Consider the following 16,716-nt stretch of genomic DNA (forward strand, 5'->3'; position numbering starts at 1 on the left):
TATCAATAAGGTCAATATTAAAGACATATCCCCACCCAAAAAAAGTATATACCCTATGGTACACACTTGTGCATGCGCATCTCCAGATAGTAAGCCCACAATTTTCAGTTCTACTGGATTCTCAACACTTGTTTCACCCATATATCCTCCTAAATATTTAAAACCATGAATGGTAGGATAATATGTTGGGCAAATACACACACACACACAAAAGCAAAAAGGCAAAAGGGATAAGAATATCACAGATAATATGACAAAGTAGAATTCAAGACAAAAGTTGAATGGGACAAATTAAAGGCTTTTATACCACTAGTTACAGTCCACAGTGAATATAAAATAGCCAACAGTCTTAATGTATCAATTACCACAAAATTAAGTGTATAAAACATACACAACATAGCTATAGTGAGACACGCACTACGCTCAAAGCTAAAATAAACTAAGTAGCAAAAATAAAGATGTAGGGCGCCTGGGTGGCTCAGGTGGTTAAGGGACTGCCTTCGGCTCAGGTCATGATCCTGGAGTCCTGGGATCGAGTCCCACATTGGGCTCCCTGCTCAGCGGGGAGTCTGCTTTTCCCTCTGACCCTCCTCTCTCTCATGCTCTCTGTCTCTCATTCTCTCTCTCGCAAATAAATAAAAAATCTTAAAAAAAAATAAAAAAGATGTAAAGCCCTTAAAGATCAACATGAACAAGGTATTAAAAGGAGAAAATGGTCAAAGAACAAACAGTTCCTAAAATAAGAAGTGAAAGTGGCAATAAGCATAGAAATATGTCCACACGCCCTAATAATCAAAAACACAGATTAAAGCTATACTTTGTTAAAGTTCATTTTTTCTTCCAGTCAAGTTGACAAATATGTTCTAAATCATATTACTGGAAAGGTGTAGTGAATGCAACAATTTTATACACTACTGGAAGGAACACAAATTGGTTTTGAGACTTAACATAAAAGGCCTTCCTTCCCCCTAAATACCCCTCCCTCCAATTTTCTTTGTTATATGGCTCAAGATACAAAGGCTATAATAGCTTTAAATTTGAAATTCTATCAGTTGACAATAGTTAGTAACATGGGTTCCAGAGTCAGGCTACCTGATCTTCACTTACTAACTATGGCACTTTAGGCAAGTAAATTATTTAACTTTTGTCTATAAAATGATAGCAATGGTACCCACTTCTTAGGGTTGCTGTGAAGGTTAAGTAAGGTAAAGTAAAGCACTCTGAACAATAATGGGGCATACATACTCAATAAATATTGGCTATTGGCACTTGGATTTCTTATAAGTAATTTCTTTTTAAGTAATTCACTAGCATTTGCTTAGTATTTCTAATGGGACATTCATATCTGCTCAAATCATTTCAAATTACTTATAATTTGAAATATGAGGGTTATTAGAATCAAATACAATTCAAAAAATTATACAGGGCGCCTGGGTGGCTCAGTTGGTTAAGCGACTGCCTTCGGCTCAGGTCATGATCCTGGAGTCCCTGGATCGAGTCCCGCATCGGGCTCCCTGCTCCGCAGGGAGTCTGCTTTTTCCTCTGACCCTCCTCCCTCTCATGCTCTCTGTCTCTCATTCTCTCTCTCAAATAAATAAATAAAATCTTTAAAAAAAAAAAATTATACATATATAATTACTGTGGCATCAAGGTAATTAAATGCTGATTGAACAACAAAGAGGCAATCTGGAAACTTTAAAAAGAGCATAAGCAATGGTTTATGGCATGGCATGGTGAATTGTTTTATTCTTTACCTTCAACTGCATTTTGTTTTCTATGCTGAACATATGTGACCTTTATGCTGGGGGGGGGAGGCGGGTGTTAAAACAATAGACAGCCATTTAGATTGACTGGTTCAGTCATACACTTACTCTCTCTCAAGGGCACTTAGCAGGTCTGATTCGCTTATATAAGTACAGCTCATCATATTTCATCTTTTGCCAGAGCTTTAGTAACTCAACTATATCGGTTCATCTTCTGCACATCATTTTGGAGACTATACCATTCGGGAATAAATTAGTCAGCATCAGTAATATTCAAGATTTCTGAGGATAACAAAAGTCCAAAAGACAAAACCGATTTTGTGACAACGAACAGGTAAATTTATTCTTGTATTTTTGTCTTATATATTTAAGCCTAGAAGAGGAAAGCTATATAAAGCTTTTAATTATTTTATGATTTAGAAAAAATGAGGCAATAAGCGTGTATTATCCCACCTTTCTATTTACAATTTCAGTAAGTGCATTTCAGTCATCATTTTTTGGCAAATTAAATTCCCTACAGAAATCAATGTGACTGCTCTTGCACAAATAAGCTCAGGCAGGTGGAAATTTTCAACCATTTGTTATATTCCTTAGGTGTCAGGGCAAATGTTTGCATGATTACTAATGGGATACTTAAGTCCTCCATTATGATAGAGATGAAACACATGAGTTATAATGTTTAAATCTAAAATTCTTGGGTATAGATTTCTTCTCCAAGCATTCGACTGTAAATTAAACAGGGCTGATAAGAATAAAATGTTGCTGGCTATTAGCTAATTCTAGGAAGAAAGGGAAAAGAAAGGTGAACCTGTTACCTCACCAACAGAGTAATTTCTTTAGATGAAACTTTACCCACTCCAGTCAGAAATCTCTCTGAACAAGGACTTAAACTTGTCAAGGAATCCAAATTTTTAACTCAGGTTAAAAAAAACAAAAAGGAGGGGCGCCTGGGTGGCTCAGTTGGTTGAGCGACTGCCTTCGGCTCAGGTCATGATCCTGGAGTCCCGGGATCGAGTCCCGCATCGGGCTCCCTGCTCGGCGGGGGGTCTGCTTCTCCCTCTGACCCTCCCCCCTCTCATGTGCTTGCTCTCTCTCATTCTCTCTGTCTCAAATAAATAAATAAAATCTTTAAAAAAAAACAAAACAAAAAGGAGGGCGCCTGGGTGGCTCAGTTGGTTAAGCGACTGCCTTCGGCTCAGGTCATGATCCTGGAGTCCCGGAATCGAGTCCCACATCGGGCTCCTTGCTCAGCGAGGAGTCTGCTTCTCCCTCTGACCCTCCCCACCTCATGCTTTCTCTCTCTCTCAAATAAATGAATAAAATCTTAAAAAAAAAAAAAAAAGAAAAGCTTTCCTTCAACTATTTACCCCTACCTGCCCCCTCCAGCTCCTTACGCTGACTGAAATTCTCATCCACACCTCATCTGCACCAGCCCCTACCATAACACCAAAGTTCCTTTCCAAACTGGTGCTCCCTCAGAGCACTATTATAATTTCACAGCTCCACACTTGCTGTTCTCTTGCCTAGAAAGCCCTTCAAAGTGTCCATCTGGCCCAGGCTCAACTTCACCTTCCTGCCTCCTCCCTGACCCCACCCTACACATCTGCACTCCCACAGCAATTTATATACACCTCCATAGATGGCTTTTAACATAAGGTATTATTATTTTTTGTTTAGCTCTCTTAAAAATTTGAAGGCTACTGGGGCACCTGGGTGGCTCAGTCGTTAAGCGTCTGCCTTTGGCTCAGGTCATGATCCCAGGGTCCTGGGATCGAGCCCCGCATCAGGCTCCCTGCTCGGCCAGGAGCCTGCTTCTCCCTCTCCCACTCCCCCTGCTTGTGTTCCCTCTCTAGCTGTCTCTCTCGCTCTCTGTCAAATAAATAAATAAAATCTTAAAAAAAAAAAAATTTGAAGGCTGGGACTAGATTTTTCTTATTACAGAAATTTTTGAACGTATACAAAATACAATAGCATCACAAAAAGTAAATGCAATAGTATCATGAACCAGCCAACTACAACAATTAATTCATGACCAATCCTATTTCAACTATACCTCCCCTACTCACTTCTCCTACCCACTTTACTCACGGATTCTTTGGAAACAAATCCCAGACTTCATGTCATTTCATCCATAAATAGTATACTTCTAAGTGTTTCTCTGAAAGATAAAAAAGGCTTTGCAAACATAACCACATTACTACCACTGTCACATTTAAATCTTTTTAGGTAATAATTCCACAAAGCCATCACATATCCAGGTGGTGTTTACATTTCCTCAACTGTCATAAATTACTTTTTTATTATTTTTTAAAGATTTTATTTATTTGAAAGAGAGAGAGAGCACAAGCAGGGGAAGGGGCAGAGGGAGAGGGAGAAGCAGATGCCCCCCAAAGCATGGAATCTGACGCGGGGCTCAATCCCAGGGCTGCAAGGTCATGACCTGAGCAGAAGTCAGATGCTTAACCGACTAAGCCATCCAGGCGCCCCTATTTTTATTATTAATCAAAGGTCTACATGAAGTCTATCATTACAATTGGTTAATATGTCTCCTAAATCTTTTAATCTCCAGATTTCTCCTCTATTTTTTTCTTCTTATAATTTATTTTTGAAGAAACTAGGCCATTTGTTCTAAGAGCTTCCCAAGATCATAATTACATCCATTGCATCCCCATGTTCCTCCATCCCTGTGTTTTCTGTTAAATGGATTTAAGATCTAGAAGCCTATCATATTCAGGTTTGGTTCTTTTGGCAAGACTATTCATAGGCAGTAATGAATATTTCCATCAGGAGATAAATTACATCTGGTTTTCTTTCTTTTTGAGACATTAGTAGCCAATGATAATCACTGTCTTTGCCCTAGATCTATCAATTCATTAGGAGGTGTAAAATTGTGATATACTAATTCTGTCTCCCTTCTTCCTCTATTAGCTGGGATAAAACACTTTGCATAAAAGAGAAACTTCTCTCATCGAATATTTGGTTAGCCTCAGGAAAAGCATAATACCTCTTTCTTTGTTTTTATTTTCTGGTTCTTAAAAGAATATATCGGCTCCCTAGCATCCTCCAAAAGTAACAACTTTCTCCCTTTTTTGTAATCATTATTATGAATTCACAGATTTAAAGATTTTGGTACACTGTCATATTATCCTTATTGATGATGGAACTGTCCCATTGCAGGTCAAGTGGGAACCTCTTCAAATTGGCTCCTGAGTCCTAATCTTTGATAGCCTCCTTGCTTTCTAGGGGGACAAAGGATTCCAGGCTCAACTTGCACATTTTCTGCTTCCAACTTGGAATTACCTATTTCTTCACAAAAGACCTAATTATTAATTCATTTTTAAGTCTAACTTACGTGTTCCATAAATGTTTTCCAAATTAAATAAGGTAACTGCTTACCAAGTCCAATTCCTGAGCTAATAATTTTAAATTTGAAAATACGTATCATGCACAATATAGATATACAATCACTATTCCACTCTTATTAAAAGAATTTAAATTGTTAACTACTCATCATTTAAATTCTTGGACCCACTGTGTACCAAAAGATGTACCAAAGCAACTCAACCATTCTGCTTTGGTATTGTAATAAAATTCAGCAATTCAAATCACCATGATGACCTGGGGTTGACATCAAAAGTATAAAAACAGGGCTTCTTCCTTCAAGAACCACAAGAAATACAATGCAGGGAAACTAACCCTAGGAAACTGTCTGAATAAAACTTTAAGTTAAACATTTTTAATCAAAGGTTGGCATCTTTAATGAAATTGAGTAAACAGTGCTCAGTTAAGTATCATGAGTTTAAATGTAACAATCTATGATCTTATTTACATTACCCCAAAGTCATTGTTATAATAATATTAACATCTTTTCAAACATACTCCAAACCCTAAGAGGAAAACACAAAACCCTCATTTTCAAAATCACAACTGAGACAAAACATAATCCTTTATGCTTTCTAAACATCTCAAACTTCATTTTTTTTTTAAAGATTTATTTATTTGAGAGAGAGAGAAAACGTGCATGGGCCCAAGAAAGCAGGGTTGGGGGTGGGAATAGAGAGAATCTCGATTAGCAGGGAGCCCAATGCAGGGGTCCATCTCACGACCTTGAGATCATAACCCTGAGATCATGACCTGAACTGAAATCAAGAGTTGGACACTTAACCAACTGAGCCATTCAGGCTCCCCAAACATCTCAAACTTCTGTTCTTAGTGGGAACCAAAGGAATCTTTTTGAAGATATTTTTCAGTTGCTATATTTGTAACTCTAAATGTTTTTAGAAATACCAATATTTTTTCAGGGTCCTGAGACATTAACAAGATGTTTTAGAACATATCTGGTTGCTCATTTATAGAATTCATTGTTCCAAAATCAGAGTAGCCTAGAGAAATGGCAGCAAAAATAACCACAGAGCCTCCCATATCAGAGATAACTTTAACAATCAAGCATTTACTCCACTACAAATGTTAAATGTAGGTGCAGTTTAAGTGGAACCCCCTTCCAAAATGTCTGCTTACAATATTTATTTGCAGTACATCTACTAGTTCTTGAAATATAGCCCCTTAATTTTAATTACTCAATTTTCCTAGTCTGAACTAGGTGAAAACGGAATAGCCTATTCTCACTGTACATATAATTGTATACATAATTGTACATATAATTGCACATATAATTGACTAGATTTGAAATGGCATTTAGTCATTTAATTATCCCTTTCAGAAATCTGAAGCTCCAATTTAGTGATTAAGATAAATGTCAACGGGCGCCTGGGTGGCTCAGTTGGTTAAGCGACTGCCTTCAGCTCAGGTCATGATCCTGGAGTCCCGGGATCGAGTCCCGCATCGGGCTCCCTGCTCGCAGGGAGCCTGCTTCTCCCTCTGACCCTCCCCCTTCTCGTGTGCTCTCGGTCTCTCTCATTCTCTCTGTCTCAAACAAATAAATAAATAAAAATCTTAAAAAAAAAAAGATAAATGTCAACAACAAAAATAGTCTTATTTTATGATTAAAAGAGGCAGCTATCTCCAGATTCAGCTAGTACAGGACAAACTCTCAACTGTATTTTGCCCACAGTTTATAATTATGAACTACATTTATGTATATGTGTATAAACATAACCTCTGTTGAGTGAACTCTAAACTCACTGGCGTATTTATAACCATGGTACTATTTAGAATATTTTAAATGATTTTTTCTACATATAATTTAGCATGTTAAGATTCTATATTTCACATACCATAAAACACTCATATACCTCAGTCTATTGTTAATGCATCTCTTTCAGATACATAAGCTTAAACAAGAAAAAAATATTTATGAAATACACATTTAAGATTTTTTTCCTCAAATCAAAGTTGTGCAGAGCATACTGTGATTATTTCCATGATAATTAAAATGACTGCTTTAAGATTCAAATTAGGTAACCATGGGGGAGGAAAAAAAAAAACAAGATATATGCCCCTTACTTTATGCCAGAATAAGATTTTATATGGATCAAACATTTAACTTAAATGTTAAAAAATGAAACAAATTAAAAAACTAAAAGAAGCGGGGCGCCTGGGTGGCTCAGTCGTTAAGCGTCTGCCTTTGGCTCAGGTCATGATCCCAGGGTCCTGGGATCGAGCCCCACATCGGGCTCCCTGCTCGCCGGGAAGCCTGCTTCTCCCTCTCCCACTCCCCCTGCTTATGTTCCCTCTCTCGCTGTCTCTCTCTGTCAAATAAATAAATAAAATCTTTAAAAAATAAAAATAAATAAAAAAATAAAAAAAAAACTAAAAGAAGATGGGATTTTTTTTTGTTGTTTAATATTGCAGAGGAGAATGGCCAAGATGTAATGTAAACCAAAAAGTCACAAAAGGATGACCAATTCAATTGCATAAAAATAACCACTTTCTGCATAGCAAAAGCCACCATAAACAAAATCCTAAGACAACCAATTAAGAAAACATATTATTCATATTAAAATGGCTAATGTCCTTGATATAGAGTACGTACAAATGAATTTAAAAAATCAACAACCCAATAGAAAAATGGAAAGGATAAACTCTTCATGAAAAAAAAGAACATGCAGTGGGCTCTTAAAAGCATGGAAAAAGTAATTGCTCACACATTGGGTACATGAAGGAAATTTAACAACATTCTTCAGTATTACAAATGCACCATATCCTTTAACCCAGCAATTCCACTTTTAGGAACTGATCCCACAAGTGTACACACACATACACACAGATGCACATATACACAAACTTGAAATATACACAGGCTGATTCATCATTGCATATTACAGCAAGGATTTGAAGGGAGATGCTCTGAATGGGCCTAATTATTTACACTTTAAAAAAAGATACAGAACAAGTACAGTGTGCTACCATTCTCATAAAGGGTGAATATTTATATTCATATTTGCTTGTATATGCTAAACTCTCTCTGGAGGAACATGCAAGCAACTGGTAACACCAAGAATACATACACATGTGACCAAATCTGACATTAGGGATTATGGTATAGGTTGAGAGAAAAAGGGACCTACTTCTCAGTACATTCATTTTATTCTACCTTGGTTTGGTTTTATTAGTCATGACCTCAATTATTTTCATTTAAATATTTCACAAAATTTATTCTAATATTTAACTTAAACAGAGATGTTCACGTTTTCTAAGCAGACAGCTTCTACCTTTTTATACTATGTATTTCTCTTGATTTTTATGCTATTTTAAGAAAAAGAATGCTCAGTTTATGTTCCAAATGTATAAAATGCAAACTGGCATGTTGATAATAGCAATAACAATTAAATACTCTGCATTTCTAGAAGAGAAAACAAGATAAAATTAAGGTATAAAAACCCTCCAAGTGGAATGTGAATCTGTAGTGCAAGCCGAAGAAAATGGGAAAATACAGCAAATAAATATAAAAAAGCTATCTTTTATAAAGCTGAAACACAACCTGCACTACCAAAAAGTTGAATCTTTAACTCAACTACAGTGACCTCTGACATCACTAAATGACATTTGTCAATTATTATCTAAAAAGCAATGTGAAACAAAGTAATCTCTCCTATGTGCTTATAAAATAATTTCACGCTTTATTAAACATCAAATCATCAAAGATCATGCCATCTATAGCTTTCCTTTTTTTTATTGGAAATTAAAGAGCCTAGTTTTGCCACAATTTCCTGTTAAGTCTAAGTAGAATCATCCCAGAAATAGGCGGAGAGAGAGCCACAATTCTGAATTAACTCATAACCAAAAGCGATTAATTAGTATTCTCATAAAAAGCATATATAATCATTTGGTAAAATCTGTGCAACACTATAAAGGTCCTTTTTAATTACTCCAAAAGGGCAACCGGGCAGTGTGAGCATCACATCTCATCTACGTTTCTGACTCTTCGCGACTTTTTAAGTAACGTTTAATACTACAGAATGCTGACGATATTGCCATTCTTCTGACTTGCCAAATTATCTAAATCCCCAGCATCTGCCGTCAGGCTGTTTCTCAAGATTTCTGATCTGCCAACTAAAGAGTCTAGCGCCTGAGTGCTTCTTAGCGTGCACACGGGGGCCGGGTGGCAGATGAACACGGAATGCCTGCCCCACACGATCTGTCCCACAGGTGAAACTCGGCCCCACAGGACAACCAACTTCCCAGTTTCACCACCGCTTCCAGGATCACCACCCCGGGGCTTTGTCTTCATCGACGCCCGATTCCGTCTGCCTTCCTCAGAAATCAAACTTCCCCACTTCCCAGGAGTCCTTTAACGACAGCGGCCAGCCGCGACGCCCCCCTGCCCGGCCCGGCCCGGCCCGGCCCGCCAGCCCCCGAGTGCCGGACCCACGGAGGGTGCGGAGAGCGGCGGGCTGGCGCGGAGTCCGCTGCCCCGCCCACCCGGGCTGCGGGGTGCGAGTCCCCCGTCTGGCCCCCGCGGGCCCGGCCCGACAGAGCGCGCGTGGGGAGCCGGGCCAACCCCGAGCGAGGGAAAGGGCCGGGTCGCCGGGCGTAGGGGGGAACCCAGAAAGCCGGGATGGAGGAGGGAGGCCCCTTGAGCCCCGGAGCGCCGGGGTTTCTCCCAGGAGCTCGGAGACCGGGGGTGAGGGGCGGGTGCTGCGCCGGGCCGGCGACGGGGAGGGTCCCCAGGGTCCCGGCCCCAGGGAGGAGTCCCCGGGCCGACGGAGCGGGACGGCTGAGGGAAGGCTGAGGAAGGCGGCGCGCGCTTCCGAGCACAGGACCCCGCGGCTCTCGGGAGGGCAGCGCCGGCCGCCCGGGACTCGCACGGGCCGCGGGACTCACCGCGCTGGCGGTGGCGGCGGCGCCGGACGACGCGGGGCCGGACGCGTCCTGCCTCCTCAGGCGGGACTTGAGGCTCTTCATGGCCAAGTCTTCGCAGTCCGGCTCCCGGCGGCGCAGCGCGCCCGAGCCGCGCGCGAACCTTCAAGTGTGCGGGCTGCTAGCGCTCGAGTAGGCGAAGGAGGCGGCGCCGGCGATCCCGGCCCCACCTGCCACCTGGGGGCTCCCGGCTGCCCACCGCTCCCCGGCCTGCGGCGGGGCTCCCCTCCCGCAGCCAATCCTGCCGCGGCCCTGGAGGGGGTGGGGCCGGAGCCGGCCAATCGGAATCCGGGAAGGGGGCGGGACTTCCCTTTCAAACTTAATAACACCCTTCCTTTCCCTGCGGGAGGAAAAGTTTGGAACTTCAGCTGCGCGAGTGCGGGAGGTGAGCGGCCGCGGCAGGGACGGACGGGAGATCCAGGCTCCAGGCCACCGGTGCCAGCCTACTTTAATGATGGAGTCTCAGCTCTAAAGAGAGCGTGGGGTCCAAGCAAAACCCGCTCTCGTCTTGGCCGAACCCACCCCCCTCCTACCCACGTGCTCTTTCCCGAATTAAGTTCCCTTCCTTTCCTCTGGTCCCAGGAAGGACACACAACAGCTTTCAACTTCCCTTCCATCCGCCGATATTTTACTACACAAATCCTAGTGCCTGGAAACAACACGCACCAAAACTCCGGAAACAAGTAACAACCTCTAAGGAAAAAGGTGCTGGCGCTATGGAAGAACATACAACTAAGAACATACTTTGAAAGACATTACAGTAAATGTTAGATGGTCAATAATTATTTGATGAGTGAAGAACCTGCTGCCTTGGAGAGAAAGAGATGGGATGGGGGGATGGGGAGAGCATCCGTAAAATACAGTGGTAAAGACAGTGGTAAAAAGAAGGAGAGACAAAATTTGTGAAAAACAGAAATAAGTATACCTGGAGCCCTTTGTGCTCTACCAAAGACAAAAGAGGAAACAGGTCTAGCGCTTTCCATATGGTCACATTCTGCTGTACTTTTTGCTTTCCCACTTGATCTTCCCTCCCTGCTGCAGTATTCCCTACTTAATCTACTGAATTAATTTGTATGCCTCAAAAAAAAAAAAATAGTGTGGCTCAATGAGAATCTAGGCTTTCAATAATATTATTTTAGCTAAAAGTTTATAAATTAACTCGGATAGTAATACGTTTCTTGGTTCTTAGCTATAATTGCCCTCCCCCCAAAAGAATATTTAACTAATATCTATTAGATGTCTTTAACAGCAGTCTGTACAGACATCATCTCATTTTGTTTAATCATCACAACTCTTCGAAATAGACAATCCAATCCATTCATTCATTTGTTCCACCTACACATATGTTTAAGGAGTACTCTACAATGCTAGTTACCAGAGGAAAAATGATAACCATAATATGTCCTTTGCATCCAGGAAGCTTACGATCTAGTGTGTAAGACAAACAATAAAACAGGTAATACCACTGAAGTATGCAGAGTTTGCCTCAGTTGCTAGGAGACAACATAGATAGCCAAGTTCTCCAGTCTAAGGGTTTCGAAAATGACCTGATGGAAGAAGCAAAGCCTATTTTGATACTTTAACTTATTTTTTTTTTAAATGACCCACATAGCCAAAGTGATATAAAAAGTTGTCAAAGGAAAACATATCATGGCCTTTTCTTCAAGAAATTTTTTCATTTTCTGTAGAAATACATTAAAGCTAATTAGTTAATTCATCCTGCCCAGAAACTGGGATTAATGAGAATCATTTAAAGGAAGGATGAAGAAACAGGCTGATGAGCAACACCCAATAATTTGCTTTTAACATTATGTCTTCAAAACTCTTGGCTGGAGTCAGTTTTTCACAGCAAAATATTTGTTCTAGCATGCACCCATTTGAAAAGACAAACAGTCCATGTTTCTAACAATGGATTCTCTTTGAAAGGTCAGTTGCTTTCTTTGGAGTTTCCTTAGAGTAACTCAAGGTTTTATTTAATTAACTGTAAATGGGGCGCCTGGGTGGCTCAGTCAGTTAAATGACCGACCGACTCTTAATTTCCCTTTGGGTTGTGATCTCGGGGTTGTGGGATCCAGGCCAGTGTGGGGCTCTGTGCTTAGCAGGGAGTCTACTTCTCTCCCTCTCTGTCTGCCCCTCCCCCTACTGTGTTAGCTCTCTCTCTCTCTCTCTCTCCAAAATGGATAAATAAATAAATACATACTGTAAAAAAATTTTTTTCAGAGCTTTCTTGGAGAGGCAGCATTCAAAGACTGTGTTAGCCCTTAACAAAAAAGTAAATAACAATGAACTACCTGAGAAAATTATTAAATTTTGTCTTGATTAGTTCTATGGAAGGAAATTTTCTTGACCCCTCCTCCTTCCTCAAGATCCACAGCCCTTCAGGTTTTGGTGGCTGCTTATAATGTCTGTGGACAGTTGTGTCTCTGTCCTCACCTACCACTGCAGAGCCAAAATTATCCCATATCTGGATTTTATAGAAGTTTCCCAACCAGTCACCCAACCTTCAGTCTCACCTTTCCCATCACCAGTAAATTATCAGTCATCATCAAAAGTCTTACAAAATATTCCTCCCTTGCTCAAAAACTTTCAGCAGTTAATGAATAAAATCTAACTCCTTTACTTGGCATTTAAGGCTCTACAACATGGACCCAAACCTGTTCTCCAGCTGGCAATCCAAACAAATTACTCTTCCAGCCATTCCTCAAACATGGGTCATGCCTTTCAATTTCCACATCTTTATGAGGCCTCCTCCAGTCATTTTCTACCTACATTCATCTAACAAAATCCTACTCCCTCCAGGAAGGATTGGAAGAGGGCTTCTGGAGTACTGTACTAGTCCATCTGGTTACATAACTAGAGTGCTGGTTATGGAACCAGTGTGTTCAGTTTGTGAAAATTCAGTTAGCCTATAGTCTTTATATGTACACTTTTATGTGTGTATGTTATAGCTTAATAAAAGGTCTCTTTAATCATAAATCTGTTCCAAGTGCCCTCCTTTCTAATAGAGCCTTCTCTGATCACTCCACTGAAAGTGATGTCTCCATCTTCCAAATGGCTCAACTGTAAATCTCATAGGATACTAATACGTAAGTTCTGAACAAGCATTATTTCACTACTAGACTTCAAACTCCTTAAAACCAGGAATAACCGATGTATGTTTGAATTCCCTTCAATCCTTGACATATAGTAAGTGCTCAATAAATATTTCTGAGTGAATTGATGTATTCTTTTCAAGTGAATTATGGTTGTTTGTTCCGTGTATTCATGTGATGCAGGACTGGTACTCCCCCTGTTGTGAGTACTGGCTGTCTTCTGTAGCATCCAAGTTCTCATAGCCCTGGTAACTGGCTTCTTTTCTGTTGTTACTGCATAAAGTCAAGGAAACAGACAGAGCCACAAGTCCAGCTTGCATCAGTTTCCAAAAATGTTGGGCAAGTTATTTTTATGAACTGTCTGCATGATGTCCCCATGGTGTCTGTGTCCAGTGGCCTTTATGGATTTTTTCCAGGCTAGAAACCTGATAGCTGATGTCTGCTTATTCCCATTTGAGAACAGCTAAGTAAATAGCAGTGGTTTGAATATGGAGTAGGGCTTTTTATATTGATCTGGAAGCCCCCCATATGAAGTAAAGTCACTATTATTAGCATTCAGCCAGACAGGTTTGGTTTGGTTTTGTTAACTATTATCACCATCGTTTATTTTTATCTTCCCTGCAGAGCAAAAGGCACTTATCAAACCTACATGGATTTTTATTTGTTACCATACTGAATCTGTATGAAAGTTTTTGTTTTGCTTCTGTATTATAATTTATAAAACAAGGAAGAAATGAAATTTTAACGATTATTTTAATAGGTTATACATGCACAATGTAAAGAAACCTCAAATAATACAAAAGGGCAAAGTTAGTCTCCTTACCACCTCTATCCCTCGGCCCCTGTTGTCAGGGAACTTGTGTTCTAGACTGGGCAACAAAGCTCAATTGAAGAACGACTACTCACGGACCTGTAGAGTAGGATGGCAGATACGGATGGTATGCAGGGAAGGAAAAGAGCAGGAAATAAGTTTTCTTGAAGAGATGGTACCCGAGGTTGGACGGAGCTTCAGTGCGTGCACACAGGTGAGAAGGAAAGCCAGGGGAAAGAGGATACCCAGGGGACCAGCCAGAGCAGGTAAGAGAGTACAGTCGGGAGATGCTCACTGATAATAATCTGATGATAATGGCAACAAGATGACAAAGACCATTCCTTAGAAGAAGAATAAAGAACTGACACACAAAATCAGAAACGTACACATAAAAAGATCCCTTTTGAAACAGGAAGATCTTCCAGACAAGCCCCGGTTATGAACTTCGTGTCCAATGACTTCCCTCTTCATTTGTAGAGCTTCCGGCTGCTCCTGGTCGCTTAGGGAACCTGGCCAACAAAGCCGTCAGTAAGTCCTTGGAGGGAACAATTGTCTCCCAGCTCAGATGCCAGGGCAATAACTGCCAGAGCCACGTGTGGCCACGGGGGTCACAAGGAAGGGCACCCCCAGCCACAACTCCTACTTCAGCACCAGGAATGCGGGGCCTCAGGCAGTTCTCACACCCTGGTCTCTTGCCACATTCAAAACTAAAACGCATTGCATAAGAGCTTTTAAAAAATAAGTAGGTCATCTTTGGCACTCATTTAAAAACCATCTGCATTTCTAGTGAGCTCTCCGATGACTCCATCCTAGAAAGCTAGAGTGGGAAGAAGAAAAGTGGGAAGAAGGGATAGCTTCTGCACCATAGACACTTGTGTGCGTTTTCTTCGTTACTCAGCTTAAAAACTTCTAGGGATGTCAATCCCTCTTAAAGAATCTTCTCTAATTTCTCCCATGGAGTGTTGTTTTGTGTTCCAGTCTAGCAATCTTAAGCCGGATAGCTATCTCCCAAGGAGGGCTGCTTTCCATCTCTCTCTCTCTGTCCTCTGTGGCATTTACAGACTGCCTTCCACCTATGACACGCCAAGTGTGTCATTGGTTTCAATACTGAAAGAGAGAGCAAAAAGCAGGGAGGGACATGGTCAGGAACTTCCTCTCCATAATTGAGCTTACACCTAAAAGCAGTTGGAATACTCAGTTATTTCTTTGAATTCAGGTTTAATATATATTAAAAAAAAAAAAAAAAAAAAAAAGACCAACCTGTTTCATTTGCTGAAAATGAACTTTCGTTATCAAGTCTTGATTACATGAACTCTAGAAATACTGTTGGCTTCACGTTAATGAGATCCATGGCCCTGCATGTGCATGGGTCAACGGCAGAGGCTCTTGATTGCCTCTTTTAAAATTGTCTTACTCATCCTGGAGCCCAGATAAATGTAAGGAATTTGGTTCAGGGATCAGTAATTGTCTGACTCCATAGTAAACCTTCCTGGACCTTGGAGTTTTCTTATCTTAGCTAGGATACCAGGATATGCACAATGAGCCAAAAGACTCCCAAGATTCCAGCACTCCTGAATAAGTAGAGTAGATAAGCTTCTTGCTTTTGAGTTGAAAATATGGCAAATAAAGAAGATCTCCATAGAGTTTAAATGAAAGTTTTACTTGTCCTCCTTATAATTTCCCCTTCCGGATCTCCAGAGGGACTTTTAAATTTCTGGCAAGGTATTAGTAAATACTCTTCATTGAATAACTAAATTACTGGTAAATTATGTGACTAGTATATCACCAGTTACCACGTGCCAATCTTTGCTACTCATCCTGATTAAAGAACATTGCAGACAAGATAAGTCAAGATAAATCTCATGTTCAAATGTACTTGGTAAATGACCCGAGATTTATGATGCACCTTACTTTTTAAGATTCTATTTTTTTTATTTGACAGAGAGAGAGAAAGAGAGAGAGAGACAGCGCACACAAGCAGAGGGCAGGGGCAGAGGGAGAAGCAGACTCCCCGCTGAGCAGAGCCAGGCGGGATCAATCCCAGGACCCTGAGATCATGACCTGAGCCAAAGGCAGACACCCAACCAACTGAGCCACCCAGGCACCCCTATGATGCACATTTAACAATGATCATATTATCGCTTAAATTAAAATTACTGTTGACTATAGTGGTTTAAATTATGACAAAAGGAAGGCTATAGGCAACATACTGGATATGTAGATGTTCTAACAAAGTTGTATGTAAACATGGTTTATTATATATATTATGTTTTATGTTATATAATATTGTATATTATATATTTTAATGTACCACTTGGAATTATTTCATAAAATATCTTTACAATTTAATATGTCTTTATGTAAGTGCTGATTTTTATGTGAAAATTAAATCCATAAAGTATAGATAAAATGTGCATTTTAAAGGTTAATCTTAAAAATTAGTTCCTTGCACAATACCATAAAGGATTTATGGGTGGATGGATGGATAGATGGATGGATGGATTTGGTTACCAAAAGACTCAGACTTTTGCTTTCTGGAAAACAGTAGCTGGCGAAAAAATTTTCCTGCGTGCCCCTTCTTTAAAACTACTTGCATCAATGTTTAAATTATCATAAAAATGAAAATATAATTTGTATCAAATTGGCAAGTAATATTTAATTACAATGCTGATTTGAGAGAAAATTTTTAATTAAGATATGATTCTTGCACACAACATCATTATTCCACATC

At 40.3% G+C, this 16,716-nt stretch overlaps 1 protein-coding gene across 2 annotated transcripts in view; it reads right to left on the minus strand.

The window, feature by feature from the left end:
• Nucleotides 1-10,254, minus strand: part of UACA (uveal autoantigen with coiled-coil domains and ankyrin repeats) — a 127,164-nt gene extending 116,910 nt beyond the window's left edge. The window contains exon 1 of one of the 2 annotated variants that reach the window (XM_034994639.1): nucleotides 10,047-10,254. In XM_034994639.1, coding sequence (XP_034850530.1) covers nucleotides 10,047-10,127 — 81 coding nt within the window. In that variant the 5' untranslated portion in view covers nucleotides 10,128-10,254. The remainder of the gene's footprint in view (nucleotides 1-10,046) is intronic. The other variant, XM_034994638.1, reaches the window with a different exon arrangement.
• Nucleotides 10,255-16,716: the final 6,462 nt, after the last annotated feature.

This window comes from Mirounga leonina, unplaced genomic scaffold (assembly GCF_011800145.1).
Source record: "Mirounga leonina isolate KUSES-001 unplaced genomic scaffold, KU_Mleo_1.0 Mir_91, whole genome shotgun sequence".
NCBI classification, from domain to species: Eukaryota; Metazoa; Chordata; class Mammalia; order Carnivora; family Phocidae; genus Mirounga; species Mirounga leonina.